The sequence below is a fragment of the Odontesthes bonariensis genome, chromosome 13, assembly GCF_027942865.1.
Source record: "Odontesthes bonariensis isolate fOdoBon6 chromosome 13, fOdoBon6.hap1, whole genome shotgun sequence".
Taxonomy (NCBI): domain Eukaryota; kingdom Metazoa; phylum Chordata; class Actinopteri; order Atheriniformes; family Atherinopsidae; genus Odontesthes; species Odontesthes bonariensis.
In genome coordinates this window covers 29,899,549-29,922,007 of record NC_134518.1, presented here as the reverse complement: position 1 = coordinate 29,922,007, position 22,459 = coordinate 29,899,549, and the positions used below count along the sequence as shown (strand labels likewise).

At 39.8% G+C, this 22,459-nt stretch overlaps 1 protein-coding gene across 15 annotated transcripts in view; it reads right to left on the bottom strand.

Moving 5' to 3' along the window:
* Positions 1–17,106: 17,106 nt before the first annotated feature.
* The window catches only part of rapgef2b (Rap guanine nucleotide exchange factor 2b), a 102,935-nt gene continuing 97,582 nt past the window's right edge, over positions 17,107–22,459 (bottom strand). For 13 of the 15 annotated variants that reach the window (XM_075481886.1, XM_075481891.1, XM_075481888.1 and 10 more), the window contains 2 exons: positions 21,374–21,785; positions 17,107–19,896 (listed from right to left, as the gene is read on the bottom strand). In XM_075481886.1, the coding sequence (XP_075338001.1) occupies positions 21,418–21,785 (368 nt within the window). In that variant the 3' untranslated portion in view covers positions 17,107–19,896; positions 21,374–21,417. The remainder of the gene's footprint in view (positions 19,897–21,373; positions 21,786–22,459) is intronic. The other 2 variants (XM_075481887.1, XM_075481895.1) reach the window with 2 other exon arrangements.

Here is a 22,459-nt window from a genome sequence, read left to right as displayed (position 1 = left end):
GTTCAAATAATACGTATGAACGAATGAAGAGCAATGAGTAGCGAGCAAAACAAGTCACTGCAGATTTTATGCCAGAACATTTAAACAACTGTGGACATAATCAACCAAAAGCGAGAAACAAGTTTTTGTAGAGGTTAAAGACTCTATATAATATAAACAATGTAGAATGTGTCATGTAAATGGTGTGCTTCAGTGGAGCTGCTCACTAGGTCACTATCAAAAGTGATAAAAAAATGCATTAATTACAAACTGCAGTCTAGTTCTAATGTTTCATAGCATGTTATGTTGTTATGTTAATCGTAAAGTATGGAGAAGTGTTAATAAAATGATAAATAAGTGAGTATTTCACTGATACAAAATAACCATTCTACAGGCTGAGTATGCTGGAGCTCCACATTGGAAGTGCTCCATGGTGTGGTTGACCTATTTTTAGGAGCTTGAAAAGTATAACCCATATATAATAAATAATGAATAAAATAAAAGATGTTAAAGGTAGGGTTAAAGGTAGCGAAGCTGCATTTTGAAAATACACAGGTAAAAAGTCCCAACCCTTTTCTTCACTTTCCCCCCCGAAGGCACGCCTCTAGAGTACATGAACGCGCACGAGCACGAAGGTGCACGAGCGCTGTTCTGACAGCAAGCATCGATCGTTGCCGTATTTAGTATTTAGTATATGCTAACTATACATTTAATAATGCTAGGTGCTATCCAAGCTAGCTCTAGTTTAGCTTCCTGCCAAGCTTCTGGACGCGTAATTCGTTCACAGAGCAGGGTGCGCGGACAGGGGGAAGGAGGGGGAAGGAAGAGCAGATTGCAGTTTGATAGACGGCATCCAATCATTGTGAATGGTCCGTTCACAATGATTGGATACTGTTTTTCCTAGATTGTACGTTCTAGAGGCCACTAAAACTTTTCCTATTTGTGTCAAAACTTTTAATTAATTGGTTGCAATGGGGGTGTGAAGAGTATTTCAAGCAATATGTAAAAAAATGCTCCAGAAAAAGATCCCCTACCCCACCTTTAACCAGTTGAAAAACTAATTTTAGCAAAATATGATGGACGCAAAGAAATCCCACTAAATTAATGAAAACAGGGAGAAATGTCAAATGTTCACTTGAATAATCTTATGAGTTCTGCCGTCGAGTTAATTTCTTTCAAATTTCAATCCATTCTAATTATTCGAAGATTTGGTTGAATTACTATGACAGATTGCATCACAGAAAGGTGCCCTGTGGATGGAGATCTATTTCAGATGAAGAATTTGGACACTTGAGAGCTCCATTAGGGTTGTGTGTTGTTTTCTGACTCATGGCTTTGAGCTAACAGACAAAGGCACTGGTAATTCAGACTTTAATTAGCAGCACAGAATGATGTTCATGCCAAGAATTAAAACTGAATCTTTGAATATGAAAAATGGATCTGCTCTCTCAGAAGCTTCCGACCATTATGGCAAATTAAATTCCTTCATTATACGTTCATAGACTGACCTCGAGTTGTAAACACCAACAGCTGTAGAGGCCAAATGTTATTCAATTTAAAGACATCTGTTTAAAAAAGAAGCCATTTGGAATCCAACCAAACTCTTGTTGATTATTTCAAAGCAGACTGAGAAATGTTCCATTAAGGTCGTCTGTGCATTGCTTTTTGGATCCCTTCCATTATTTGTAAAATGAATTTATGTCACATCACTTCTGTCAATACTACCTGTTTGAGCAGCTGCATCTTTCTCACAAGTAACGAATAAGGCTGGAAAATGTGCTCCCAGCTTCAATAGATGTATTGATGCAATAAACTGGTGAATTTGATAATTTAAAGTCCAGTCATAATTTGCTTCTCTTTCACTTGTATATACAGTAAATACCTGAGGTCTATACCCATTAAAAATGAGAAGCCTGTTTGTGTCATTTTACCTAACAAGGGCTGCACCTGCAAAATGTCAGCCTTGTAATTAGCTTGGCCTTCATGCAATTGTAGCTTATTCAGCTGGTTTATAATTTAAGGTCAGTAGACCTGGAGGTTATATCTTCTCTGAACTCATATGTGCCGCCCCTCATTTGGAAGAGAAACATACACACACACACACAAAAAAAATAAATAAATAAAAATCTCTAAAATGACTTGCAAGGCTTTATTCAGCAGCAACAGCAAGCCTCCTTCTCTACTAATGAGCTGCAACTGTTTGCGAAGTCATGCTGGAGTCAGATAATTCAATAATAGAGTCCAGCGTCAACAAATTAGAAAAAACTTTCTTGCACAATCCTTTTCCACATGCAGTAAGTATCCCCTTCAAACACTGTGCTGTTTAGTGCTGCAAAGATTAGTTCATTAGTGAGTCTGGACTCATAACATGAACTAAGGAAACTAAAAATACTGACCTTCAGAAAAAAATAATTAGTTTCTTGAAAGATGACTGTCACAGATACCCAACATTTGACTGAGTAAAACAATAATGCAACTTAGCACTATAGAATAACCTAAACAGTGGATTGTATACAGTTTTTGTTCAGGTTTTCGATTTTCAGTGTAAGCAGGGGTGCAATGACTAATATGAATCATTTCTTAACATTATTTCCCCCCTTTTCGCCATAAGTTGAAGCACATCTTAATGTGCTATTCTTGTTTAGTCTTGTTTGTTGTCCTTCCAGAAGAAAGTAAACAAAAAAGAAAAAACGAGATTTTGTGATTTGACACATCACACATGTTTTACATGTTTGTCACACCCTTCAATTGAAAATAATTCATGTAAAAATAACTTGTGTGAAACATACTTTGTAATTCTATTCATGTGTGATTTAGTGATGTATGATTTATTAAAATGAGTTAGCAGCTCCATAAACAACTGTTGCCATGTTTTGTAATGCTTTCTTAAATAGGTTTAGCTGCAGGATATTCATTGCTGTAAAATTAAATTCTAACTTTTAACTCCCACTTCTTATAAATTTGAAAATATCAGCAGGAAGAATCCTTAAAATATCCCACTGGAATATCACATTTTTTTATAACAGCATAAAACTGTGTGATGCTCAACTTTGCATTTTGCCAATAGGATGCTCTCAAAAAAGAAGAAATAACCACCTTCTTTATCCCTTGGATGTTGCTGATGTTTTTATCTTTTCTGTAGCTCAAAATTTGAATCACTAAATGAGTTCCTGCAGGTCCAGGAGAAAAAAGGAAATCACCGACTCGTGCTGATTAATTTTACCGATATGAGTCACAGCTTATCCAGAATTTTTTTGTTCAGATGCATTTTTCATATTCAAAGCTACCTTGGGCCTTTATTATAATCTGATAGCGAGATAAATGGAAACTGTGGGTATGCACATACTGTACTTGCTTGAGGATATATACAGTGCATTTATTTTTTTTCCCCTTCTACCTTACCAACACCCTATTTTCTTCAATGATGTAGAGTTCAAGATTACATGATTGCATAATGTCACTTCTGCTACAGGGTGAGATCATTTTTAACAGTTCTGTATTTTACATCAGACAAACGGATGATCATGCCATAAACATTCAGAATTTAATGTTGTGTGAAAGCAGCTGTCTGGATGCTAATAGTTTAAGATAACTCAAGTGGACATCATTAACATGCACATGTTAATGTGCAGATATTTGGTGGGCAGCTGGTGAAAATAACCAGGCAGAATATCAGGGAGCTGGTGGCTTATTTGCAGAGATGCTGGAGGGGAAATGGATGGATTGCACTGAAGACACTACATCTGGCATCCACTTCCTCCTGCCGTGCGAGTGGTCACATGACATCTCATTGTGGAATTCCCTCTGATTACCCACAAAAGAAGACGGCTGATGATTGAGGCATGTGGGGAAAGTGAGCCGCTCTGAAGGATGTTTGCAAACACAAGTGGTAACTCTTCCAGTAACCATGACTATAATTACTACTCTTAAGCTCCAATCACAGATCTGTTCAAGTCTCAAAGAAAATACCGAACACTTGTGCCTCTCAAAGAGAAAGGCCTGTCAAAATTTGACATTCTGCTGCAGCTGATCCATTACTATCCTGAACAGTTGGGATTATGGTGTGTTCATTAGACACGACCTCACTTCTTTCCTCTGCACCTTTCAAGCAGCAAACATGACAGGAAATGCAAAGAAAACAGAACAAGTGCAGGGCAGATGGGAAATTAAGTGTACTGTGCTCAGCCTTCAGTCCATGTACTCCCACCGTAAAATCATAAGCAGATAAGTGTGTCCTCGAGATGAATAGAAAACAGAAAAAACTCCTGAAGGGGCTAAAGTACTTTTAAAACTAGTGAAACCTACTTCAAATACAGCACAGGCCGTGCACTGCAGAATAATCACAGAAGTCTATGTGGCCTTCTGAATTAAGTACAGCTATACATTTATTATGCTTGTTTATTATTTATGATCAGAGATTTCAGCATTACGATACATCCGAGTTTAGACTGTGCACCAGCGCCACAGTGAGCAGAAATGAAAGATTTACATAATGTAAACATTTCATATATATCTGAAGTATTTTCGACTTCTTCATTTAATTTCTCCTTTTATATGTGACCGAACTGATGCGACCCTCATGTGTATCGCCACGTTCTGATAACATTATTCAGTCAAGTTTATACACTCAACATTGATGGTTCTATTAATACTATTTTAAGGGAGAGGAAGAAACGGAGGATGAAATGAGGAAAATAAGAAGTGGCGGGTGTCTACATATAACGGCCCCAACATTGTATGGTTTTAATTATTCAAATTTTTTTAACTGACAAATCAAATGAAACTGGTAGGAAATATTAAATTGAGATCAAGTTCTGCTCACCAATTAATATTTAATAAAGGCTGGATGGGAGCACGGTACATCAAGTGAATAAACTGCTTCATTATGTACGGAATAGGCTTCACTTTGGTACAATCTTGCTTTTTGTGTGGAAAAAATGTCAAAATACTACACAGAGGTGGTGGTATTCCAGTAGGCATGATAGAGAACACAGAACAGGAGATTTGAATACAGATGGTACATTTCTTATGAGGACTTGACTTTTCATCTTAATGGCAAAATCAAAATAAGATGTTTTTGTAAATATCTACAAATGATAAAAACTGCATGACATCCAGATTCAGGAAGATAACAGAGAATCTATTTTGGACTACCTGAATATGCCACATAAAAAGCCACAGAGTTTTACAGACTGACAAAACCATCTGATCGTACTGAGTCATCTAATGTAAAATTGCTTAGGCAGAGAGATCCGACAGCAGAAATCTAACACTCCAACAAGACTCCACAGATTTAAACAGGCGGAGGACAACAAAGGCAGGAACTTTCTTGTGAAGTGAAGAATGGAAAATGGGCCTGCAACTTCGGGTCGTTTTTGGACTTGCCTTATATGCAAGACCAGACTAATTGTTTTGTTTTTTTTGCTCGTCATTTGCATAAATAGTTTAGAAATGATCAAAAACCAGAAGACCAATAAAAACTGCGGGGCTTACAGCACCTAATAACAGCTACACCAGCTGCTGTGTGGCCACTCTCCATCTGAGCATCATCACTTTGCTCAAAGTAAATGATCTGGACTGAACTAATCTGAATCCAGCATTTCCCCTGACAAACAGGAGAAATAGACACCTGAGCAGTGCGGCATATAATCATGGATTTAAAAAGTATCAAAATATACATGCAAAGTATTTATGACCTGAATGGCATGCAACATAACAAGCAGATGGCCATAAAAATATGGAAATCAGTGTGCTTTTAAGTAGCAGCTGCAGAGAAAACCTCAGCAGCTTTCTATTTTAGATGCAGTTAGGACATGCAAGACAATCCAGCAATCTCTGCGTGAATAAGTGGAAAAGTAGGAAATGTGTAAGGGGAAAACATCCTGAATGTCTAAATAAAGCACAAAATTAGCATCAAAAAGAGATCTAAGCTTGCAATGAAACCAGGGCCATCAAAACAAAAGCCATAACCTAGAAGAAACGTGGATGGGCTGTTGTGTCCATAACCTAAACCAGCTATAAACATTATAAAGCACTTGCCCACTACCAGTGAGCAACAAGCCATAAAACAGAAGGATCATCCAAGATTAAAACCAAATACAAGCAGCAGAGTCAAAACAGACAACATCTGGGAGACAAAATAACACTGAAGCAAAAAATAAATAGCCAGCAGCCTCCGCAGGCTGGGAAAAACAAACAAACAAAGTCAGAATTTAGAGGGGGGGTGCAGGACTTACCTGTGGACGAGAAGCGAGGGGGGCGTCTCTGGAGGTTTTAGTCAGAAGTGCAGACAGCCGTGCAGGAAGCTGTTGACGAACATCCATAAACTCCCACAACCTGTCCAGATGTCACAGTTTTTTTTTTGGTTTGTTAATAGTTCGGTTATACCTGAACACTCTGAAGAAACTGCAGCTTTAGCAGCAAGTATTTCTGACACACAAACCGGGTTTTTTTTTTTTTTTTTAATCGCACATGCTCGAGACAGATTTCGGTTTGTTACTCAGCGTCTCAACCGTCGACTTTAGGCTCGTTAACTTGCTTACCGTCCATGTCGTCTTCATTGACGGCAACAATAAAAGTTTGGAGAGTTCGTTCAGCCTTTTAAAATTTGCAGCAGTTGTTTTTTTTTTTTTTTCTCGGTGCATCTCAAATATAAAAACTTTAAAAGTTTAACTCCGAGTCGTGTTTCTGCAGTCGGTATTAAACAGCGAGGAGCTGAAGCCTCAGGTGTTGCTAATCAGTGCGAAAACAGCCTGCCTCCAGCTGGAGATGTTTCAGGGGAAAAGCAAAGGATCCACCGGACTTCTGATGGAAGGCAGTGTTTTTCTTATTAAAAACAACTTTTTCATATTAAGCATTATGGCCACATTATAGAATATTAAAATAAGGTGTTTTCATTACAGTTTGGCTTGAAATGTAGAGAATAACATTTCTATGCAGGAGTATAACTGTAACTCAGGAGGTACTGGATGCCCAGTGTGGGTCCCCAACTTCACCATCTGAACTGTCTTTGGACAAAATGTTGAAACACACGCTGAAAATGTGTTCCTCACTTGCCAGTTACTAGAAAAATGCATATGCGATGTAAACGTAATGTCTCTTTTAAATAAACACAGTGTTAAAATTGGCTTTATTAAATGTACTTTTCCACGATGGACACGAGACATGACCTTAACTGATCCAGGAATGGGAAGACAAAACAATTAGCCTGGGAAAGCAGGTGCAAGGTTCACACACACATTATTTGGCTTATTCAGAGAATATGACGAAGCATGTTGAACCTACTCATATCCAATCATATTTGGTCGACAAGGGGTCCAACCTGTGTAAAACAATGAGGCATATAAATACAAAATGTTACCCGAGGCTCTGTCTGACGGATTTCCTGCGAGAGTTCTGTCATACTGGGTCCAGCGCTGTTATACTCCATTTGTTGCCAGAAATAAAGACTTCATTTAACTGGAGATTACTCCGGCTTGTTCTTGAGCTTCCAATGAAAGAATCGATATAACAACAGTTTCGAAAATCTGAAATGTAACAAAAATGACTTTCCAATGTTTCCTCTGGCTTCATGTTTTGGTTTTGTGTGTACTTTCAGATTCAAGTGAATGCACATGATAGAAAAACATTTTTTTTGGATATGATTAAATATAACTTTTCACACTGAACATATGCAGCTGTGGCTCAAGACTTTTTTAGACCTCCAGCTCGAGCACGTGGTCCGGCAACTTGTGACGCTGCAGCGAAGTCTGGAGATGGTCAGAGGTTCTCAGCCCACCACAGAGGAGGTGGGACACGTTGCTTAGGATGTAGCTCACTGTACTCCTCTTCCTCACTTCTGTTGATGCCTCCAGGCACTGCCTGCCACCCCCGCCGAGCTGCTGCCTTACCAGCACACCACCGTACACAAGAGGAGTCGATGCTTACTGCAAGGCAAAGATTGAGAATGTCTTCCTCGTCTAGTTATACAGTAGGTCCACGTGTCCATAAGCATTACATTTTTCCTACTGACCGAAAGAGGGTTTTGAAGGAATTTGTCTCAGCATATAAACATGAACCAGGTCCAATAACTCCAGAGTGACATGTATATGCACATGCTGGTGCTCTATGTGTTGACTGGGTAAACTGCAAAGAGACAGTGTGAGGTGCTCAGCGGAGCATAAACACTCATTTACAGTTTTATTTCTGTAAAATTTAGCTTTCAGCTCCCCGCACAACTGTGCTGCACACCTCTGACCTTTTATTCCGCCTTACTTTCAACTACTGTACGAGTCATCACTTTTGTAAAATGATATGCATTTGACAAATGTATGAAATGCAGAGGTCTCAACACCACCTCCGCTTAATGATGAATTATTGACCATCTGTATGAGAAGTTTTTGAAGTATAAAATTGGTGCATAATGAGAATTAGGTCTCAAAGGCAGTCTCAGCTCCGCCTCACCCATTAGCAATTACATGGAAAATATTGATCATGCAAATCCTTTTAAACGACGTCGGAGATTAAATCAGATTTGCAGAAATGAAGCTTAACCTTGTCTTGCTTCTGTGGCCGTCACTGGCAAAAAGTTGATCTGCAGGTAAGGAAATTCTTTTAGGAAAGGGTTCTCACAACAGCATCAATAAAGTTTAAGGCAGGGTCAAGCAATTTTACTAATCAAACTATCTGTGTGAAAGTGTATTTTTTTCATTACGTGAAGTGATTTGTGATGTAACTCATTAGATGGAACATCTGTTTGTCCCCAGCCCACTACTTTCCTCCTCAAAGGACCACTCAGATAATAAGCCTGTAATTAAACCTGGCTGCAAAGGTTTTTGGTGTCCTCGGAGGGAAGCAGAAATAGTAGCAGAACTAATGCCAGCTTTACGTTGTGCAGAATGAGCCCCAGATTAATACAGCTGCCTTTACTAAGAAGCAGTGACATCCAGGCCTCCGTAACGTCCCTCGTGTGGACCGAACTCTGTTTCTCAGCTCTGACAGACTTGAAAGAGCTGTCTGATGTCCTGACCTGTGAATTTAGCTACTGCTCACCCTGCGCTATGCGCTCATGTGCACAGGATCTTTCATTCTATATTAAGGCTTTCGATGAATCCAACCATGAAAACAGTACTGTACTCTGCTTCCATCAACACCTATCCTGCACTTGATTTTCTATTGCTTTGATCTATATCAGTGACCTTTGTGTTCTGTGAAGCACTTGCTTGTTTAAAGTACTTTAGAAATAGATCTGACTTGACAGCAACTACAACTAACCCTAAAATCATCACAGACCTGCGTGCTTTTAGTTTTAGAGATGTCAAGATGGGCAAAGTCTTTTCAACTGACATTGCCAGTGAACAACATTTTAATGTCAGAATATAAGAATACTGTTCAATACATTGGATGGGGGGTGTATGAAACCTAAAGACACGTGGTGAAAAATGATATGAAATGGAGTGGAAATGCAGTGGATCCTCAAATCTAAGAAGCTGCAGCCCGTACTTTTTCTGTCAACCAGCTAATGAATCAAACATACAGTGCAGCAGCAGAAAAAAAAAAAATACAGAGAAAGGTAAACACACCCAAGATTTGACAGGTTTTCCACACTTTGGTTCCAATTATTCACCAGCATGAGTGACTCTCCTTATTCCTGAAGCAGCAAGACAGTGTGGAGGTGAGCCGACCCATCAGAGGTCAGACATGATATTTGAGGAAAGTGTTTGCGGCCCTTCAAACTCAGTTAGGCCTAATACCCAATTAGTGGTTTAGAAGGGAGGTGAATGTCAGCTCATTGTTTTGACGACTGTCACTGTACACAGTACCTTGCCATGTGGAGAATCACTGAGTACTGGATTCCAGGTATGCCATCTATGCTCTGGATGCTTCCATCTGTCAAACACAGGAAGATACTAACTGATTTACATAATGAGTTACTTCATTTTCATATTTTCACATAAAAAGGGTGTCAAGCCATGTGTTGACATGTTAGGGTAAAATCTATCTAAAGTTGATTGAACATGTAAAGCCATTCTTGTAAGAATGCAATGTACTTTGTTGCTAATTTTGGCAGTGAAGTGATGTTATTCTGCCAACAGCAGATGGTTTTAGTTGAAGATGTGCTCATATCAAACTAATTTGACGGGTTTCTCTTATCTATGCACTGGTTTGATCATTATCTCCCTTTTCTTTGGTTTCATTATAGCTGATTTGTCATTGTAAATTTGCGATTAAACAGCATTTCATGTTTCTGCAGATCAGTTGAATGATATCCAAGAGGGAGCCGTTATACTAGAAAATGTATCTTATGGCAATGTTTCGTAAAAATGAGGGTCTAAACAAAGTAAATGGTAAGTACTTTGTGGCAAATGCTATTTCAGCACCCTGGACAGGTTCCCAGTCCATCACAGGGCCACACAGAGACAAACAGCCATCCAGGCTAAACACTCACTCCTAGGGTCCATTTAGAGTCACCAATAAACCTGACATGCATGTTTTTGGGCGGTGGGAGGAAGCTAGAAGGCCCCAGAAAGGCCCCAGCTGGAATTTGAACCAGAAACCCTCTTGCTGTGAGGTGACAGTGCTAATGCAATAAGAACCAGTGAATATAAAAAACACTGAAGGAGGTGAAGAAAATGAGGATTTCAAAATCCTACAAGAAATGAGCAAGAAAACGGGAGCTTAAAAGAAAACCCAGAAATAACATGACTATGAGACAACAGAACAAAATCCAAACCCAACAACATAACACAAAGACCATGACAGAAACATGTGTGGCAATCAGTAACTGTGTGAAACACACTTGACAGAAAGATAAACTGTCATGGACAAAAAAAAAAAACAACACTGCAAGAAGTCAAGCAAAAGAAAACCAAGACAAAAACTAGCAAAACCAAGAGAACATGACATAAGCAAGCACCAGAAACCATAAAGTTTGGTGACCTGTTTGTCCTCACAGACTTAAACTGTGACATATCCTTATTTATAAAACTATTCTTGCTCTCCTCCCAACTCATCTACAGACCTTTATCCTTCAAAAAAATGACTGGACTTTAATGTAGTTGTTCAAACAAACTATTTCGGCTTTCTATCCCCAAAGCATTGAAGTATGATGCTCCCTCTGCTCGGTGTGATTTAGAAAATCCCCTGAATCTGAGGGAGCTGATTTCATTAAAGAAATTAAAGCTAATTTTTTATATTAGAAGCAGACATGTTCAGCCTGTGATGAATTTGTTGAGAAAACTGTCTGATATTTTGGTGTCTTAAGCTTTTGTCATTTTAACTGATGTTTTACAGTTCCCTTTTATAATATAACTATGTGTATAATATTATGTGTTCTGTTTTATGTTAAGTGCACGTGTATTGCAGTGTTTAACGCTGCTGACCTGAGCTGCTGCCTATTTTGGACATTCTTGGAAAAGAGATTTTGAATCTCCAGAGTCATTATTTTCTTTTTAAATAAAGGAGAAAGCGATTAAAAAAAATACTCTGCTTGTACATCTGTGTTTCTCATGAGTTTTCCTTCATCTATCAAGATGTTCCCAGAGCCAAGAGGCTGTTTTGAGTTGTTAACTTGGTATTGATGCTATTATTGCAAGCTGGGGCAGTCTCTGCTTTCAGATTTTATCAAGCGAATACGAAGAAACTTCTTTTCCCAATTTTAACTTCCCCAGTTGCAGTGACTTGCTCTTTCAGAACATAAATAAGCACAAACGGTATTAGATAGAAACACAGCACTATTTCTACGATTAAGAAGAATATGAAAAAGCTAAATCAACTCAGAAACCAACATTTATTTTCTTCTTCACCCGTATCTGTAAATGATAACGCGGGTTGTAAATGTCACAGAAGATTACTATTGAGGTTATTAGTAAACTACAGATCTTTGCTTATGCTGTAGCAACATTCAAAGAGAATATTAATGGAAGTCTAATGATCCCCATAGAGAAACTGTGCCATTAATAATTTTCAGCAACAATCCCCCGATAGTATTGTATTATTCATACAGAACACATAAAATTCACATGACTCAGTAGACTGTGTATGTGGTGGTAAATCAAGGCTTATTACCTGGTAATAGGCTTATTAAATCATTTTCCTCTTGTTGAAAAAAAAGACCCCCTCAGTGGGTTGAAACCTTTTAATAAAACTCAGCCGATTCAGGACGTTGAAATGGAGGCCCAGCCTCTTTCCTCTGCATGCCAACTAGCTTATTGTGAGTCAGGTTTGTAAGTGAATCCATGGGTGGTTGTTCGCTTAAAAGATCCATTTGAATTCAGAGCATCTCAAAGCATGGCCCTCAGCTATATTTACAGCTTGGAAATCGATCGAATGGGATCCTTTGGGGCTGATGAAAAGGAGGTGAATGCAGCATGTGAGAACACGTAACAAAATGAGTCGCTTATTGAGTTTCATGTTTCCTACACATTGTTCATTACAGACAACGTAATGTGTTTACAGCTTCATTTATTTATTCGTTTTTACTGGATGTAAAGCTTTGTGTTAATATGGGAATATTTGACTTAAAAACGGTGGAGAAAAATCCCAAAAAACTGCATACTGTTGGTACTGATACTGGTGGCAATAAAGTTGTTCTGCTCCTTTCTTCTTAAGATATTATCAAATCCAATCCATTGTGGCAACATTAGGCTTTTCTTCACCTAACAGTCTTCTTCTTCTGTCAGCTTCTCCCTTTATCAGGGGTCGCCACAGCGAGTCGATCGTGCATCATTGATTTGGCACATGTTTTACGCCGGATGCCTTTCCTGACACAACCCTCACCATTCACCAGAAATACACGGGCTCATGCTCCCCAGTGCCCGGGCGCTCACACTCACCTGCACCACCTAACAGTATTTTCAGCAAAAGGAATTACCTGTTGCACATGAACGTTCGAGCCAAACAATAAACTCTACACGTGCCTCAGTTTTAGTTTAAGAAGTTTAGAAATCAACTCTAACGTACAAATTTAGAGTAGACATTTTTTTTCTGTTTATTTGCTTTCTTACCAAAAATCAGGTGAGAAACTCAATCCAGCCAAAGAAATCTTCAACAAAAAAGATGATGAATTACAAGCTGTTCCAATGGTGTTAAGTGTGTCATGAACATTGTGTGTATGATGTTGTGTCTGGGGGCTCAGGTGTCCCAATTCACTTGTATCTACAAACTGTCATAAACACTTAAATCTTCCTCCAAAGACACCTTTCAATATATTGGTCTTAAACTTCATGCCTGACAGAAATAATCACTTGTATGTGCATTTTCATATTTCAATTTTCAACATAGTCACCTTTTTATTTAGATGTACACTGTGTGACACGCTCAGGAGGTCAAAAGTCTGCGTACACAGCGCTCTGAGCTGCACCCACATGCTGTTGAACCTCTATCAGTGAACATACTGCATATGGTGTTAATGTATGGTGATGGTTCAAGAAGAATTCATGTAAAAAATATCAACCAGTATGATGGTATTTCTCTAAACCCACACAGGAAATGTGAAGTTGTCGCTTCATGTTGCAGTTTATGTGAAAATGCGTGAACCCAAACACGGGTGAACACAAAGATGGCAGGCAGATAAGGAGAATAAACAGACTTCTTAAGCAAACCCAAAAGCCCTGCAGCGGTAGTCCAAAAACAGTCAACCACATTACCTGAATGAAGAGGAACAGAACAAAACCTGGTATTGGAGTTCATGCATGCAGTGGCAAAAAGAAACAAGGATTGTGTGTTGTAATCAGTAACCAGAACAAGATAAACGAGAATACAGAACATGGAAATGCAAATGACAAAGACGACGCCAAAACAATGACATAATGAGCACAACAAAAACACATAGACCATGATTGGGTCATTTGTAGTCAGTGTTTTGTTTGGTTGTCATTCGGTGAGGATCTCACTTGCAGTGCGGAGACTCTCTCCAGTATGCAGGAGCCCTGTAAACCTACTATAATGAGAACTTGTCTATGCACGCTCATGAGTACTTTTGCAGGTTCTCTGTCAGATGCAGACCTCTCTATCCGCTAATATCTACCACAGTGGGGACTCAAGAGCCAGAGCGGCAGAGTCAGGGGAACAGCAACAACAACGGTGCATCACAAGAAAACAGTTGCTCATGGCAAAAAACCACATGACTGGTGCAAGATAAAGTTAGATCCAACTGGTTTGAGCTGCTTGTCTAAAAAATGGTTTATAATTTATTTTCTTGTTGGTTTTCATCAAATCTACTTCAAAACGTTTTTGTCTTTTTTTAAAGTGCCAATTATTTTACACTTAGTATGAAATTCATGACAGTATAATCAGAAAAAGAATAAACTTGGCTTGTTTGGAAGGGTTGCAGGAGAAAGCCTCTCCTATTGCTAAAGAGATAAATCTTGGCTGAAATTGAGTCAGAAAGAAATAAAGAAAAGAAAAGAAAAGAATCAAGGTGTTGCAATGGTCCAGTCAAAGTCCAGACCTGATTTAAAAGCTGTGGAGGGACCTTTAGGGAGCTGTGCAGCAACCAGTGCTGCAAACCTCAATGAACTGAAGCAACTTTTTAAAAACAGAGAGGACCAAGGTTCCTCTACTGTGATATGAGAGACTGATAACGTTATATAGAAAATTTCTTTCTTTAGTTATTGCTGCTGAAGGTGCTTCTTCAATCTAATGATTCGTTGGTGGACTTTCTCACACTGCTTCTGCATTATGGCTTAGTTTTTGTTAAAGAAGAAATAAAAAGATATGATATATGATCCATAAAACTTAAGATTCTATTGTTTTACATTACTGTATATCTATCAAGGATATTGTGCTAGAAATAAAATGACATATTTCAAAGATGGATTGAAAGATATGTATTGTTTCTACATGCATATAACTATGGAAATCCACATCTAATAATCCAGACAAAGCAGTTTCAGTAAAAGACTATCACGCTGATATTAAACTCTTTCGACATGAGAGGTTGGGCATAAGGAAAATTACATGAATGGCGTTATTACCCAAGTGAATCAAAACAAAAGGAGCTAATGCGCTCTTCAAACCCATTGGCTCCCCGACCTTCACTGGATTTGACCACTGCAAAAACTACACAGGGAGGCACCCAGGCAGAGAAGCACTGAGAGCTTTTATTAATCTCTCTTTCTCTCAATTCTTTGACTCTGACAGCTTTTAACTGAATTATCTGTCCGGGTCTGACCAGAGTCTAAACACAGCCTGGAGAACGCTGTGACATCTCCACACCCCTCATCCCTAGCGCTGCTGCCTTCATCCAATTTACCATGAAAGGAATCCAGACAGTCCCATAATATGACCCACAGCTGCCTCAAATGAACACGACTGACAACTTTGGGCCCAAAGCTTTACACACACAAGCAGCTGGCTATCTACAGAGAGCTGTTGGCTGCCTGCTACTACTTGATAAGGCCTATTGTCCTGAGAGAAAGTGGACAGGTCCATCTGGCAACATTTCATAGTAAAGAGTGCCCCCTGGTGCTCCTGAGGGGGCAGCACATTTCCAGGGCCAAGTGAGTGGTAAACACATCTCTGACTGTAGTCACGGGGTGCTTGTATTGTCCACCGCAGATTAGAGCAGTGTTTCCTCTTTAATTCATTTTTTTTCTGCTTTGGTTCCACATGCATTCTGTTGTCATTCAAAGTTATCTTTCTATTGCAGGCAACTGCTGTGAGAATATCTTGTCCTCAGATACTTTATCACAACATAAACACGATTTGTCGGTATTTGAGACATTCAAAGGTAGGAAGATTACAAAGCCAGATACAAAGGTGTTTTAATATCGCTTTTTTCCCTTGCAGTTGTTATTTTCATCCAGTAAAAAAAGAGATAAACGTCATGCAGTCAAGTCTCCAGTTCAGGTCCAGTTTCAGGTGACTCTGGACAAAGGCAGCCGCTGTACTGATTCAGGTTCTAACATTTCGATCTCCTGTCTGTAAACCACCTAATCAGAGATTGGAGGAGGCGTTTTTGTCACCATAGCAGTTCAGTCACAGTTCATGAAATTATCAAGAGGTACTGCTCAAGAGGATTTTCAGCCCTTCGAACACAAAAAGATAAAATACAGCAGGCAACGACAGCTCCTTGTATCTGTTTCAGAATCTTATATGTACAAAAATAAGGTGGATCTCCCAAATCTTTGTTTCTCAGTGAGAGGACTGAGAATAGACACAGAATTTGAGTAATGAACCTGATATTTCAGCTTTATTTACAAGACTGAAACTTTGTGTGTGTGTGTGTGAAGACAGCTCCTTGTTTCTTGGTTGCGGTGTGTGTTTGTTTTTTTGGCGAGTGTGACAAATTGGAGCCCTCGGCTCTGTGTTAGCAGGAAGCAAGACAATCTCGCCTGCATTATTCATGAGTGCTGGATATGTCGAGCTGTAATACGGTGTCGACCGGCTACAGTCGGAATGTCAAACTGTACGAGCACAGAGCATCTCCCTATCTGATCCCCTACTAATAAACAAGAAGCTACAGTGTCAGGGCAGCAGGAAACACCGGGTCAGCTGGACTGATTAAAGGAGTTTGAACTGTTTTCAAAATGAAAATTTGGCACGTCATTTTGAGACACAATAAATTTCACTTGATTAATCAAAAATGATCAAATTCAATATAAAAAACACGCACTCTAAGATTCTTACTTCTGCTTCTTATACATTTCATATACCCATATTTAAGTAAACAGTGCCCTCTTGTGGTCAGGAAAATACTTGACAGCACATCCAGGACCCTTTAGGAGAACTAATTGTTAATTGTGCTACCAAGACGTTTATGATCTTACAGTCCATTTATAGTCTTGAAACATAGTTTCATTAGCTGCCTGCATTCATGTTGCTGCGAGTGTCATTTTTTATCATTTCAATAAATCCTCCTCCAGTCAAAATACAAATAAATCTCAGGATTTGTGAACAAAGAGGACATGAACTTAATACTCAAACTGCAGGAAAAACAACAAAAGCAGCCAAAACACTAGCCAGAGGTAATAAAAGCTGGCAAAATCTAATTCTTTCTTGCAGCTATGGAGTGTTATTAGAAAATGAAATGCCTAAAGGAAGAGGTGAAGAAGAAATTAAATTAGATGGTACAAAAAGAAGTGAGATTTGGGAAAGCTTGAGATAACAAGACAATACAAAACAAGTAAATAAAAGCAAGGGGAAGACTTCAGAATCTCTTTTTTCTTTATTAACTCTGACACACTATGGTCAGATAGAAAAGTATGAGCATTACACTTTTCAAGTTGCTTCCATGACTTGTGCAAACACTAGACGGTATCTTGGGGAAAAACCTTGGAAAGAAAAATGAGCCAGAAAAAAAAAGAAAAAGACATCAAAATGCAGAGATGAATAAGTGCATTTGAACCTCAGTCTTTATGCAGTATTTATTGATTCCCAGCTTCATATAAACTGGATGTAGAGGCATAAACATATTACATTTGAACAAAAATATAACCAATATTTACAATTATTGTATTAAAAATACAAAAACAACTGATACATACTCAACCGATTGTCTTTTTAAAAGACATACAGGTTAAAGTAGTACAAGAAAGAATGAAGAAAAGAAGGTCATCACCAGCTAAATGTACATATCTCACTGACATCACACATCAAATGGAGTAGCAGTTCTACCTACTACACTTATCTTTACGCTTGTACATTTTTTGTGCAACTTTTTGTTTTTCAAAATTGGACTCGACCCGCTAATATGCACATTATCTTCAGAGTTGATGAAAGTGAACGATGCATGTCACCACTGTATTACAAATTATCAACAATCTATCTGCAGCCATTACAAAAAAATTACAATAACAAAAAAGAAACCCAAGAAGTTATTAGTGTGTAGTCACAGAACACAGTGGAAAACACTGCAGTCATTCATCTTTTTCCTCAGTCTGTGGTTTCCAAGACTGATCAATGTGATCAGTGCCACTCCGTGATAGAAGGAAACAGAGCTTCTTTTCACAATTGGATTTTTAATCGTTCTGATTGGCAGCCTTGAAAAAGAAGAAGAAGAAGAAGAAGAAGAAGAAGAAGAAGAAGAAGAAGAAGAAGAAGAAGAAGAAAAAAAAAAAAAAGGCTTCATATGTCAACTTCTCCACCGGAGTCAAAGGAAAAAAAAAAAAATCTGCATCTTCAGTCACTTCCATCGAATGGGAAATAGTAGAAAACTGGATGCAGGTGATATAGCGATGTGCACACAGCATCCACTGAGCTAACGGGGAGGAGAGTTTATGAGGGATAATCTAGAAGCTGAAGCACCTGTGTGTAGACAACATCCACTGCACTGTAACACATAATTGCCCCAGTCCAACTCTGATGAAGCCACAAACAAACTGAAAGGAAACGCCTGACTTCATGTCGCACTGAGTCTAATATGGTTGAAAAAACGGAAGCCGGGTAAAGTATCTCGAATAAGGCATTTCACTCCACTACAGTTTGATTCAACACTGCTCTTGAAATAGGATTTGCATCGTGAATGACCATAAAGACATGTATACAATATCATAAGGCGCTTGGACATTCACAAGATGGATGTTCAGGTTGGAAACAAAAAAAAAAAAAGCCAAATGTGAATAAGTGGATTGTTTGATTTAAAAGGAAATAAAACTGTACAAGTTCTTTTATTGAAAGTAGATAAATGGAGTTCAAATTTCCACAATGATCACCTCAGAAATGTGCTGATGTTCTGATCTCCTCCGTGGCCAAAACAAAGCAACGAGAGGCAGCTTTTCTGACATGAAGTCCACAGTTTGTACTACGATTTGTACATTACTGGCTTTAGTTCACTTGTGTACCTCTGCTGCACGATTAGAGACAAATATATTGGAGCCTTACACGATTTTCAGTGGGTGTGCTTTTTGATATCTCCTACAAGTCAAAACGGTACTCTTCTCGGTGCATTGGAGAGCAACAAGATAACGAGAGGACTGAGATTACTAGACAAGCTGCGACAGGAAGATACGGTTCATTCATATCTTGTTGTTCAGCCCAAACGTTGGGTAACATCTAGGATTGTGCTAAAAGTGCTAGTATTAAAGTTAAACTGTGTTTTTCTGCATGTACGTATATATAAAATGTGTTTTGTGTGTGTGTACACTGCATGTAGACTGAGCTCTCCAAGCTTTGATTCAAACCGGCGGGTGATGAATGTTCATGTGTGAACATGAGATAATACTGGATTCAAAGTTCGAACACTCAACAATAGTCAGGTTGCTTCAGTCAAGCTAGAAATGATGGGCTGACTTGGTTTCTCTTCTCTGCCTCCAGAGTGCAATCAGTCAATGAAAACAGAAACAAACACAAAAACAAAAAAAAAAACAAAAAAAGGGAAAAAAGGAAAGAACTCCAATTACTCAAGTCAACCGTTTTTTCTCTCCGTCTTCAATAAAAGTCTATTTTGTTTTTCTTTGTTCTGTTTTTTTTTTTTTAGAAATTAGAAAATGAGAAAGTGCAGACGAAGCTCAACACGTCATGATGCTGTTGTGTTAACAGGTGGGTCTGGGGTTCTGTCACTGGTGAGGGGGGGGGGGGCAGTCTTCAGGAGCCGGCCTCATTTCCAACAGTGACATCTACGTGGTTCTGGGTGTACGTGGCCCGGCCGAGCCCCAGCCCCAGTCAGGTCAGGTTTCTAAAGTCTTTTTTTATGTTTGTTATTTTGTCCAAAGTGCCAGGCGCTTCGTCACCACCATCTCTCCATCTTTTCTTCACAGTATTTTTTGCATGCAGGGTCAATCAACCCCCCATGATGCTTTAAGGCAGGGGAGGGAGACGAGCAGAGGAATCCACCGATGAGGAGGGAGAGCCAAGTGGAGGAGGCAGGCACGTATGTAACGGATGGTGAGTCTATTGGTTTGTCTCTTTAATCCCGCCCACCACGAACCAGGTGGACTTCAAGTTACTGCAAAACGTGGTCCGCTGTAGTCCCTCAGACTGCTGACACCTGTTCATCCTCTGTGGACAGAAAAGGACAGTCAGAGGTTACAAAGAATGCAGGAGAACTTTTTCAGTTTGAACGAGTAATAAGGCACAGAGAGCACAGCTGCAGCAAACCTGCCTTTGTTTAGGTCACAAAGATGCCTTTTAAACCAAAACCAGACAAGTTTGGGAACTTTTACACTGTGTACTTCAAACTTAATTTGAAGTACGTTGACTTTAATTATAACGCATTCCCAGCACTGAAACTGCCTGAGAGCGCCCGGAGGCTGAGATACTGCAGTTCACAACTTTGCATTCCAGCCCTGCACCGCATCGCTTTGCTTATCGGCTACTTGACATTTCTGTGGGATTTTGATGGCGTCTTTGTGGCCTCTTCAACACTTTTTATGACTGTGGTGTTATATCCTACAACTGTAGCGGGAGGGGCCAAAGTGCAAAAAATTAACAAAATTCTCTGGTGTTACTTCAAAGAGAAGAGTAAATGAAAAAATGCAGTCAAAGAATATCCTTTCGGTATTGGTTTGTTTAGATGTGGTTTGCTGACTGTTTAACGCTAATGTAAGTTACAGTCCCATTTCCACTGCAGCTGGTTTATAGTTGCATAGGTCCAAGCCCCTGGGCTAAGATTATAGTTCGACTCGACCATGGAACTGGAGAAGGACAGGGATCAATGTACAGACCAAAGCATGTCCAGCTTTTCTATGATGGGTGGCAATATCCCTCTCTTGGTTTGTTAGTTTTTGGTGGACGTATGACATAAGTTTGAATCCAACTGAACGTATACATGCAAAACTAATTCTGCACTATCTGGGTTTGTTAATCCTGCTTTGAAGATTTTGACTTAGTGATATTTTACTCAGATTAATGTGTTTACATGTCATTTAAAAGTCCTGTTTTAGTCGGAATAACACCATAATTAAAAACTCTACTTTGCCACAAAAAGCTACTTTCATTTCTTGTATATCAGGAGATGAAGCTTTGCTTCTACCACACTCTTAATTCATTCGATGCATTACCAACCTAAACTTTACATCATCTATCCACATTTCATTCTGTCCAAAAACAAAAGACCAAAACTACACAAGCATTATTCGGTCGCTGCAGATGAGTCGTGTGTGCTAGCACAAGAGAAAGGAACATTATCAGGAAGACTAACAGGACTGTGCCCTCTAATGAATGTTGTTGGAAACAGTGCGTGAGAAAGCAAGAAAGAAAGGCCGAGTGTGTGGCTTGACAGAAGCAGTGAGCTCCTGATCCAATCAGTATGACTCATGCATGATGACATATTGTGGGTTAAAGATGTGGGCCCCACTCCAAATAAATCAAACATGATTTACACAGACATTTGTAGTTTGGAGTGGGACCGATCCTGCTGGTGCTCGGGGAAGCTGAGTGAAGGAATGATCAGTTAGATTTCACGTGTGTGTGTCCCTGTTCGCATGCAGGTTGACTGGAGTGGAGGGGGCTACCTAATTGATAAATTAGTTTTTACCTGCCTCGGGGAGAAGGGGCCCTGCCTGTTAACCCCACACACTCTCATGGTCTGGGAGTCTCAGGTGTATGCTGTGCCACTTGCTTCCTCAGAGCGACTAGTTTGGAAGACAAGGACTCACCCTCCTCTTCCTCCTCAGGCTCTTGCTCCTCGGCCGGTGAGCGGGTGCGGTGGAGACCGCCCGCCCGATGCTTGGCCACCTGATGGGCCTGATGGGAGTCTGGGGACTGTGTGACCATGCGTGAGCGCTGCAGAGCCGTTGTGTAGTCGGGCGGCCGGCGGCCTGAGTGGGTCGCTGTGGATGTGGGAGCAGACGGTGCTGGGTGCTGACCTTCAGGAAGATCAGAGATGGTCAGGGCGGTGTAGCCTGGAGGAGTTGGGGGAGGCTCCCGGTAACGGCTATCCTTTCGAGCTGAGGGGACACAAAGGAAAGGAACGTGATGACACACTTACTGTCACCAGGCTCGAACAGTATGAACACAAGTGACCGTGTGATAGGAACAAAACACCAGACACAAAGTGGCAGACAGTTAACTATGGCTGTGTTCGAAACCGCATACTTCTCCTACTACTCCTACTACTCCTACTACTCCTACTGACTTTTTTTCCCAAATGGATACTAGATTCGCCGAAATGTTGGGTATGCATCATGAGGTTACTACTCATACTCAAACTACCCAAGATGCAACATACCTTGACGTTGCCGATCGTCATTTCCTGTCAAAACGGTAGTTTCAAGCTAGCTACAACGAGGGTAGTGTTAGATACGGTTCTTTTAGTAGGAGGCTCAAGAACGGACCGGAGTAATTCAAGTGAAAATGAAGTGTTTATTGGTAGTCACACGTCAAAGCATATCAGCGCTGGGCTCAGTGGGACAGAGCTCCCGCAGGAAGTCTGTCAGACTGGCCCCTGATTTCCGGTTATCATCTGTACTTATTGCATAGGTTGGACTCACATTCGACCGAGTATGATTGGACATGAGTAGGTTCAACATGCTTCGTCATATTCTCTGGATCAGCCCAAAACAATGTGTGTGTGTGAATCTGCCCTTGCTTTACCAGGCTTTCCTAATTGTTTTGTCTTTCT